We start from the raw sequence: 10,362 nt of genomic DNA, 5'->3' as shown, positions 1-10,362 counted from the left end.
GGGGTCCCGCCGTCCTCCTCGTACCGGTTCCGTGTGTCCCGGGGGGGGTCCCGGTGCCCCCCCGTACCGGTTCCGTGTGTCCCGGGGGGGGTCCCGGTGCCCCCCCCGTGCCGGTTCCGTGTGTCCCGGGGGGTCCCCGTGCCCCCCGTGCCGGTTTCGCGTGTCCCGGTGGGTCCCCGTGCCCCCTGTACCGGTTCCGTGTGTCCGGGGGGAGTCCCGGTGCCCCCCCGTGCCGGTTCCGTGTGTCCCGGGGGGTCCCCGTGTCCCCCGTGCCGGTTTCGCGTGTCCCGGGGGGGATCCGGTGCCCCCCCGTGTCCCGGGGGGCTCAGCACGCCCCGACGGCGCGGACCAGGAGGCCGAAGGCGGCGGCGGGCGGCCCCGAGCAGCGGCCGGGGGGCCCCGGGGCGAGCGGCGGCTCCTCCGCCTCCAGCCGCGCCCGTTTGCTCGGTACCGGCGGCGGCCCGGGCCCCGCCGAGCCGCTGCTCCGCCGCTTGCGCCCGGCCCGCGCCCCCAGGGGGGCTGCGGGGGGCCGGGGGGCGGCGGGGGCAGCGCTCGGGGGGTCCCGGAGGGGCGGCAGCCTCGGGGCGCTCGGGGGGTCCCCGGTACCGGCTCGGGGCGTCCTGTGGGTGCGTCCGGTTGGCGGGGTCCGGGGGTGCTCGGGGGGTCCAGGGTCGGTGTGCTCGGGGGGTGCCCCCGGTCCGGGGTCGGTCGGTTGGGGGGGTCCCGCCGGTCCTGGGCGCTGCGGGGGGTCCGGGGTCGGTGGGGCTCGGAGGGTGCCCCCAGGTCCCTGGGAGCTGCGGGGGTCCCGGGCGCCGCGGGGGTCCCAGGTCGGGGCGCTCGGGGGGTCCCCCCCGCTCCGGGGCCGGTCCGCTGGGGGGGTCCCCCCGGTCCCGGGCGCTGCGGGGGTCCATGGTCGGGGCGCTCGGGGGGTCCCGCCGGTCCCGGGCGCCGCGGGGGTCCCGTGTGGGGGCGCTGGGGGGGTCCGGCGGTGCCGCCGCCGGGGGGGTCCCGGCGCGGGCGCTCAGGTAGCGGCGGCGGGCGGCGCGGACGAGCCCCGAGAGCTGGAGGCTGCGGTGCAGGCGGAGGCCGCCGCGCTGCAGGCCGGCACCGGTAAAGCTTCCACACCGACACGGCCAGCAGCCGCTGCGCCTCCTCCATGGCGGCGGCACCGGCGGCGGCACCGGCAGCGGCAGCGGAGCACGCAGCGCCGCCCCGGCGAGCGCCCTTATAGCGGCCGTGCCCCCCCCCCCGCCCCCCCGCCCCGGGGCCGAGCCGCCCCCCGCCCCCCCCTCCCCCCGCCGGAGCCGCATCCGGTGCCGGGCGGCGGGGAGGGAAATGAGCGGGGGGAACGGGGGGGGGGGGGGGGCTGTGCCCCGGGGGGTCCCTGTGTCCATGGGTGGGGGTCCCTGTGCCTCGGGGGGGTCCCTGTGTCCCCCCGGGGGGGGGCGGTCCCTGTGTCCCCATGGGTGGGGGTCCCTGTGTCGCCCCGGGGGCTCCCTGTCCCCATGGGTGGGGGTCCCTGTGCCCCGGGGGGGTCCCTGTGCCTGGGGGGGGTCTCTGTGTCCATGGGTGGGGGGTCCCTGTGCCTCGGGGGGGTCCGTGTGTGTCCCCTCCGGGGTGGGGGGGCCCTGTGTCCATGGGTGGGGGTCCCTCAGCCCCGGGGGGGGCTCACTGTGTCCATGGGTGGGGGGTCCCTGTGCCCGGGGGGGGGGTCCCTGTGTCCATGGGTGGGGGTCCCTGTGCCCGGGGGGGGGGTCCCTGTGTCCATGGGTGGGGGTCCCTGTGCCCGGGGGGGGGTCCCTGTGTCCATGGGTGGGGGTCCCTGTGACCGGGGGGGGGTCCCTGTGTCCATGGGTGGGGGTCCCTGTGCCCCCCCCCCGTGTGTGTGGGGGTCCCCCTGTGTTCCACGGGGATCCCCCCCCCGCCTCGCCCCCGCGCGCCGCCCCGCCCCGTGACGTCACGGCGCGCCGTTTCCATGACTATATAAGGGGCCCGTGACGACAGGAAGGGGAAGGGGGCGGGGCCGCCCGGGGGAGCCGCTTCCGCCGGGCCAAATTAGGGGGGGGCGGGGCCAGGCGGGGGGAGGAGCCCCGCCCCCGCGCGCGCGGCCGCCTTGCACGAGCGCCTGGGCTTGCACGAGCACCAGGCTTTGCACGAGCACCCGGCCTTGCACGAGCATTGCACGAGCACCAGCCCTGCGTGTGCATCGGCCTTGCACGAGCAGCAGGCTTTGCACGAGCGTTGCACGAGCACCAGGCCTTGCACGAGCGTTGCACGAGCACCAGGCCTTGCACGTGCACCAGCCTTACACGAGCAGCAGGCCTTACAGGGGCCTTGCACAAGCACTGGGTATTGCACAAAGAATGGGTTTTGCACAAGCACCGGGCATTGCACAAGCACCAGCCTTGCACAAGCACTGGGCCTTGCACAAGCACCGGGGCCTGCGTGTGCACCAGCCTCACACGAGCACCAGGCCTTGCACGTGCACTGCGCATGTACTCACCCTGTGCGTGCACCAGCCTTGCACGAGCCCTGTGCATGGCACGAGCTCCAGCCCTGTGCGTGCACCAGGCCTCGCACAAGCGCCAGCACTACACGTGTGCTCACCCTGTGTGCACCAGACCTTGCACGAGCACCAGCACTGCACGTGTACTCACCCTGCATGCACCAGACCTTGCACAAGCACCAGCATTGCACGTGTACTCGCCCTGCGTGCGCACCTGGCCTCACACAAAGGCCAGCATTGCACGTGTACTCACCCCACGTGCACCAGACCTCGCACAAGCACCAGCATTGCACGCATACTCGCCCTGCATGCGCACCAGGCCTTGCACGAGCACCAGCGCTGCATGTGTACTCGCCCTGTGTGCGCACCAGACCTCGCACAAGCACCAGCATTGCACAGGTACTCACCCCACGTGCACCAGACCTCGCACAAGCACCAGCATTGCACGTGTACTCGCCCTGCATGTGCACCGGGCCTCGCACAAGCATTGCACGCGTTCTCGCCCCGCGCGCGCACGGGGCCTCGCACAAGCGCCAGCACCGCACACGCACCGCGCCCACCGGCGCCGCACGCTCACATCCCACAACCCACGCGCCGCGACGCCCCCCCCGTGCCCCGCAGCCCCTCGGGGCCCCCCCCCCGCCCTCCCCGCGCACACGCGTGTGCAAGCCCCCCCCCAGGCGGCGGGAGGCGGGGGCTGTTACAAACCTCTGTGTTTTATTTATCATTATTAACATTTCTGCAGTCCCTCTCCGCTCTCGTACAGCAGTTCATGTGCAATTCTCCAGCGACTCGGGGGGCACCGGGGGCGGGCGTCTTGGCACTTCATGACACGGGACAGACACGGGCGGCCCCGGGGGGCGCGGGGGGGGGGGAAAGCGCAAGCCCGGGGTGGGGGGGGTCCATGCTGCCGAGCCGCCGCCGCGCTCCCCTCTTCTGTACAGCTTTTGGGGTGGGGGGCGGGGGAAGAAAGAAAAAGGAAAAAAAAAAAAGAGAAAAAAGGGGAAAGGAAAAAGCCCGACCCCGCGAGGGTGGGGGCTGGGCTCGCCGAGCACCCGCGAGGCTGACGGGGGGACACGGCGGGGACCCCCCCCCCGCAGGGCTGAGCCCGGCGCAACTCATCACACATGGCCAGGCAGGGGGATGGGGGAAACTGAGGCACGGGGAAAAAGGGGAGGATGGGGGGGGGGCGGTGGGGGAGAACCCAGGCGTCCGGGGTGGGGTGAGAGGAGGAGGAGGGGGGTGCGGGGGTCCCCGCGTCCCCCCCCGGGGCCGGGGCGGTTTGGCACGGAGCGGTGAGATAGTGGAGACGCGATCGGAGCCCGGGGGCCGGGCAGCGGGTAAGGCACTTGACCGAACGTCAGGAGACCTGCTGGGGGGCTGCCGGGGCGGGGGGGGGCGGACGCCTGGGTTCCCTCCCAGCCCCCCCCCCCCAAATCGGGGAGCCGCCGCACCGTGCCTCAGTTTCCCCCGTCGGGGTTGGAGCGAAGCCAGCGCAAAGCCCTGGTGCCGGGGCGGGGGGGCAGAGCCCGGGGGGGTCCCTGTTGCCCCCCTCCCCACCCTGGAACCCCCCCCTCCCCCGTGCAGAGGTGGGATGCCAACCCGCGCCCCCCCCTCCCAAATCCCCCCCGGCCAGGACGCTGGACCCACCCCACGCCCGAGGACAGACCCCCAGCGGGGGCTAATGAAGGAGGGGGGCTAACGAGGAGGGACCGCTCCCGCGGCGGGGGGGCCACCCCCTGCCCACGTCCCCGGCCGGGGGGGGGGGGGACACACACACAGAGAGGGGATCCCCCCACCCACCCTTTCCGCCAGGTGGGTGGGGGAGCTGTGGACAAGGGGGGGCACCCGGGCAGTGCGGGGAGGGGGCACGTGCCATCGCCCGGAGAGATGCCACCCCCGGGGAGGGGACTGGGGTGGGGGGACGGGGGGGGGACGGGGGACGGGGGGGGGGCACGGACACACGCGGTCACCTGGAGAGACTCTGGCCCCGGGGGGGGACACACGGGGTCCTGGGGACACAGGGGACCTGGGGGACACATGCAGGCGCCGGGGGAGACGCCGGACGGGGGGGGGGATGCGGGGGGTTGCCCAGAGAGATGCCGGTCCCTGGGTTGGGGGACACGGGGGGGGGGACACAGTGGGGGGACACATGCGGTTGCCTGCAGAGACGGTGGCCCCGGGGAGGGGACGTGGGTGGGGGACCCACGCGGGTGCCTGGAGAAACGTCAGCCCTGGGGGGGGTGGGGGGAGACCTGGGGGGGGACACGTGGGGGTCCCCAGAGGCGACGCAGAGCACCCGGGGGGGGGGGGGGCCAGGAGAGACGCCAGCCCCCGGGAGGGGGACACGGGACTTTGTCAATTCGCACCCAAGCAGGAGGCGGCACGGAAAGTAAAGCCCAAACTGAGGCAGCACCCCGGCCCCCCCGGCCCCCCGAAACCACTATGGGGTGTGGGGGGGGCGGCTGGGCTGAGCTGAGCCGCTGCTGCCCCCCCCCTAAAACCCCAAACCCCACGGGGAGGGGACCGGACCCCACGGAGCAGCACAGGGCCCTTGCTGGGTGGGTCCCTGCCCCTGGGTGGGGGGTCCTAACCCCGAGGGGGGGGTCCTAACCCCAGGGGGGCCCTGCCCCGCGGGGGGTGCCCGCCTGGGGGGGGGGGGTCCCTACACCCACAGGGGTCCCTACGCCCTCGCAGCGCCCTACCCAGCGCGGGCGCCCACCAAGCGGGGGTCCCCATCCGGCCACGGGGCCCTACGGGAATTGGGGGGGGGGGGGTGTCCCTACCCGGCGGGGGTCCCGGGGGGGGCCGGGGCGGGGGGTCACTGCAGGCCCTCCCCCGGGGCGCCCGCCTCGCCCTCGTGGCCGCCGGCCTCAAAGGCCGGCTCGGGGCCCATGATGTCGGGCTCCAGCTTGCCGGTGTCGTTGATGAAGGAGGTGTAGGAGTCGCCTCGGCATCAGCAGCTTCAGCTTGGGGATCCAGCTCTTGCGCACCACGCGCCGGGCGTTGGTGCACATGTCGGCCGCGATGGCGTTCATCTCGCTCTCCTTGAAGTTGGGCGCAAAGTTCTGGCAGTAAACTGGGGGGGGGGGGACGCACACGGACACGCGGGAGGGGATGGGGTCACGCACGGCGCTCTGCGGCCCCCCCGCCTCCCAAGCCCTGCTGCCGCCCGCCCTGGGGGTCTCGTAGCGAGGTTTCGCTCGGGGACATCAAGGTTGAGTCGTCGCCGCTTGCTGCCCCTGTCCCCACGGCCCCCCGGCCCTGGGGTCTGCTCCGTCCCCTCTCCCCTGGGGTCTCCCCTGTCCCCTGGGGTCTGCTCCGCCCCCTCTCCCCTGGGGTCCCCCAGCCCTGGGGTCTCCCCTGTCCCCTGGGGTCTGCTCCGTCACCTCTGCCTTGGCATCCCCTCTCTTCCCGGGGTCTCCCCTGTCCCCTGGGGTCCCCTCTCTCCCTGGGGTCTCCCCTGTACCTTATTCCCTGGCATTCCAGCCCTGGAGTCTCCCCTGTCCCCTGGGATCCCCTCTCTCTGGGGTCTCCCCTCTTCCTGGGATCTCCCCTGTCCCCTGGTGTCCCCTCTCTCCTTGGGGTCTCCCCTGTTCCTTGAGGTCTCCCCTGTCCCCTGGGGTCTCCCCTGTCCCCTGGGGTCCCCGCTGTACCTTACTGCCTGGCATCCCCTTTCTGGGGTCTCCCCTGTTCCCTGGGGTCTCCCCTGTCCCTTATTCCCTGGCAACCCCTCCCCAGGGTCTCCCCTGTCCCCTGGGGTCCCCCCTGTACCTTACTGCCTGGCATCCCCTCTCTGGGGTCTCTCCTGTTCCCTGGGGTCCCCCCTCTCTAGGGTCCCCCAGCCCTGGGGTCTCCCCTGTCCCCTGGGGTCCCGTCTCCCCTGTACCTTACTCCCTGGGGTCCCCTCCCTGGGGTCTCCCCTGTCTCCTGGGGTCCCCTCCCTGGGGTCTCCATCCCCTGTTCCTGCGGGTCCCCCAACCCTGGGCTGCCCCCCCCGTCCCTAGGGTTCCTCCGGTCCCATCTCCGCCCCGGTGTGTCCCCTGTCCCCCGGGGTCCCGCGTCCCCCTGCTCACACTTGACGGCGTGCAGGACCCGGCTGTCCAGCGGCTTCCGGCTGGGGTCGTTGGTGGACGAGCGGATGCCTGTGCCGCAGCTGTTGGCCAGGGTGTTGCTGGCGAGGGGGCAAAAAAACGGGGTGAGAACTTCGGCCCCCGGCCCCCCCCCCACCCCCATGGGACCCCAAAACTGGGGTTTTTGGGGGAAACTGGGTTGGGGGGGGAAACCGGGCGCCCCGGCCCGACTCACCGGTCGAAGAAGGACGCCAGGAGCCGCCGGAGGAGGACTTTGTGCCGCGTCCCCGCGCTGACGTGGCAGTTCATCAGCTGCGCCCGCGTGATGTAGACGTTGGTGCCTGGGAGGACGCGAGGGGTGAGCGGGGGGGGGCCTGGGCGCCCCATGGGGGACCCCCACCCCGCGGGGACGCCCGCCCCGGGCGTACCTGTGACGAGCTCCAGCTTCTCGGCGGGGTCCCCCTCGTCGTAGAGCTTGGGGTGGCAGCGGTTCCCGATCTGGTTGATGAGCTCGGCCGGCAGCGAGGCCAGGTCCTGCCGCACCCGCACCCGGTTGCGCGACTCCGAAGTGGCCTGGTCTGGCAGCGCCTCCACCTTCTCCGCGGCTGGGGGGGACACGGGGGGTCAGCGGGGCCCGGACCCCAGGGCTCCCCCCCCAATTCCCGTCCCGCCTCTCCGGGGGCCTCCGGAGGAGCCCCCACAGGGACACGGGACATGGGGAGGGGACAGGGGCACGGGGAGGGGGGACAGGGGCACGGCGACAGCTCAATTTGGGGCCACACGCTCCCCGTAACCGCCGCTGGGGGTGGAGCCCCAGCAGGCATCGCCCCTACCCAAGCCCCACCCACATGGGGTGGAGCCTGGGAAGCCACGCCCAGCACCCATGTTCTGGGGCGGAGCCTCACCTGATGTGCCACGCCCCCCTCTAGAGCCACGCCCCCTCTAGAGCCACGCCCAGAGCACAGAGGCCCCACCTGCTTCCAGCCACGCCCTGGGGGGTGTGGCCATATGTGGCCACACCCACCCCCACATGGCTCCTCCCTTGGCCACGCCCCTTCTTAGGCCACACCCCAAAGGCAGACCTGACCTCTGCCCCCTGTGGGCGGAGCCTCGCTTGACCACGCCCCTCCCCAGCCACACCTCAGGCTGTGTGAATTGGGTGACTGCACCATGTGGGTGGAGCCTCTGTTGACCACACCCCAAATGGGTGGAGCCTCGGTTGACCACGCCCCCCAATTGGGCGGTGCCCCAGGGGACCACGCCCCCTCACAGGTGGGCAGGCACCTCTTCCCCACCAGGCCCCATAGGTGCAGCCTCGCTAGGCCACACCCAGTGGGTGGAGCCTCCCGACCACACCCGCCAGGTGGGCGGAGCCTCACCTGCCTGCCCTACATTCATCATGCTGTACATGGTGTACATGTTGCAGATCTGGCGGTACTGCTCGTCGGAGCCTTCCTCGCCCCCGTCCTCCTCCTCGTCCTCCTCGTTGTGGAAGGAGCCGGGGCTGTCGCTCGTGTAGGCGCTGGACGTGCCCCCGGGGCTGGTCTGGTCGGCGGCGCTGGGACCGGGCGCTGCTGCCGCCGCCGCCGCTGCCGCCGCTGCCGGGGCCGGCCCCGCCGCCGCCGCCGGGGCGGGGGGCTGCGGCTGGCGGCCTGGCTCAGGCGCCGAGAACTTGGCCATCTTGCGGCTGCCGTTGCCGCCGGCAGCGCCGTCCTTGGGGCCGCCGTCCCAGAGGCGCTTGACCACGAAGGTGCACTGCACCCCGTCGGGCTCGCCCTGCTCCGTCTTCACCCGCGAGACCAGGGGCAGGGCGGCGGCGCCCGAGGGCCACCCCGAGGTCTGGGCCACGGGGCTCTGGGGCTCGGAGGAAGGTGCCTCCTCGCCGTGCAGCCCCTGCGAGTCGCAGCTAGGCGAGCTGACCTTGAGGAAGAACTCAGTCCCCTTCTCCATGATCTCCTGGATCTGCAGGAAGCCAGCGGTGTACATCAGCAGGAACTGGTCGCCCACGTTCATGCTGAGCCGCCCCGTGTAGCAGAAGCTGAGGATCTGCTGGAAGGACTGGGGCTGAACGGCAGCTGGCAGCTCCACCACCGCGCTCTTGCTGCTGTTGAAAAGGTCCCGGAAGTAGGAGCTGCTGGCGGCCAGCACGGCCCGGTGTGCCTTGAACGCGTGGCCCTTCACCACCACCGAGACGTCGCAGTACAGCCCCTGCAGCCGCTGCTCGTTCAGGCACTCCAGGATGCTGTTCCCGAAGTTGGGGATCTCCATCTGCAGCGTCTGAGCCATGGTGGGAGCCGACGGGGGCCTGCGGGAACGGGCAGGGGGACGCCGGGCAGCCGGGGGGGGACGGGGAGCGGGATGGACACGTACGGGGACACAGGGCGTGGGGCAGATGCGGGGGACGTGGGGACGCACAGGGACATGGGGGGAGACAGGGAGTGGGGGACACGTGGGGACAGGGACACAGGGAGTGGGGCAGGCGTGGGGGACATGCAGGGACACGGGGGGACACAGGGAACGAGGCAGATGTGGGGGATGTGGGGATGTACAGGGACATGGGGGGACACAGGGAGTGGGGGACACGTGGGGACAGGGACACAGGGAGTGGGGCAGACACGGGGGACATGGACACAGGGACATGGGGGGGACAGAGGGACACGGATACACAAGGAGGCAGATGTGGGGGACATGGGGACAGGGATACAGGGAGTGGGGCAGACACGAGGGACACGCAGGGACACGGGGGGACGCAGGGAGCAAGGCAGATGTGGGGGACAGACACAGGGAGTAGAATTCACACAGGGGACGCGTAGGGACGCAGGGAAGGGGGGCAGGCACGGGGGGCACGCGGGAACAGGGACGCAGGGAAGGGGGGCAGGCACGGGGGGCACGCGGGAACAGGGATGCAGGGAAGGGGGGCAGGCACGGGGGGCACGTAGACGGGGGCAGGGATGCGGCGGGGACACAGCGGTGACGGGGAGCAGAGCAGGGACATGGGGACAGGCGGAGAGGCACCGGGAGGGATGGGGACGGGTACAGGGGAGGGGGACAGAGCAGGCGCAGGCGTCAGACACGGCCCCGCGGGGGTCCTGTGCCCCCCGGCAGAGCTCAGCCGGGCACCCACCCCGGGGGGGACCCCAGATTCCCACCCCCACCCCCCCAGCTGCCCTGTGGCCACAGGAGCAACCCCCCCGGGTCGGGGGGGGGGGCTGAGAAACGGGGATGGGGAACCCCCCAAATGGGGGATTAAGGGGTGGGGGGTGCCCCAAGTGGTGGGGGTGTCCAGGGGGGGTCTGAGCCCCCTGAGACTGGGGAAGGGGGACCTCGGGGGTGACGAAGCCAGATGGACACACGGACACGGGGCGGGCAAAGTTGGGGCTTTGCCTTTTGGGGTGATATTTGGGGGGTCCCAGCCTGAGCCATGGGGACTCTCGGGGTCCCCAAGCCTGGGGACATGGGGGTGCTCGGGCCAAGGGGTTCCCCAGGCCTGGGGGGGGGGGCAGGCCTGGTGAATACGGGGGACCCCCCGGGGTGGGGAGGGGGATACCCCACCTGGGGAGGACAAGGGGGTCCCCAGCTTTTGGGGGAGGCCGTGTGGGGGGGAACCCGCGGTTTAGGCAGGGGCATGAGAGGATCCCATTCCTTGAGGTGGGTGGGGGGTCCCCAGCACTCGGGGGGGGCACAGGGAGCCCCCCGTCCCGGGGAGAACGGGGTTTACCCGTCTGGGGGGGGGGCGGGGGGCGCAGAGGGGACCCCGCTCCCTGGGTTGGGGACAGAGGGGAC

The 10,362-nt window shown here is 72.7% G+C and overlaps 2 protein-coding genes across 2 annotated transcripts; both read right to left on the bottom strand.

Moving 5' to 3' along the window:
* Window positions 1-325: 325 nt before the first annotated feature.
* On the bottom strand, window positions 326-1,158 carry IER2 (immediate early response 2). The gene is given in 3 exon segments (XM_075725125.1): window positions 326-519; window positions 1,016-1,100; window positions 1,102-1,158. Coding segments are annotated over 3 exon segments (336 nt in total).
* Window positions 1,159-5,327: 4,169 nt separating this feature from the next.
* Window positions 5,328-8,865, bottom strand: NACC1 (nucleus accumbens associated 1). The gene is given in 6 exon segments (XM_075725225.1): window positions 5,328-5,460; window positions 5,462-5,585; window positions 6,583-6,680; window positions 6,815-6,920; window positions 7,008-7,184; window positions 7,959-8,865. Coding segments are annotated over 6 exon segments (1,545 nt in total).
* Window positions 8,866-10,362: the final 1,497 nt, after the last annotated feature.

The sequence above is a fragment of the Pelecanus crispus genome, chromosome 27 (genome assembly GCF_030463565.1).
Source record: "Pelecanus crispus isolate bPelCri1 chromosome 27, bPelCri1.pri, whole genome shotgun sequence".
Lineage (NCBI taxonomy): Eukaryota > Metazoa > Chordata > Aves > Pelecaniformes > Pelecanidae > Pelecanus > Pelecanus crispus.
This window is presented reverse-complemented; position numbering and strand designations above follow the sequence as displayed.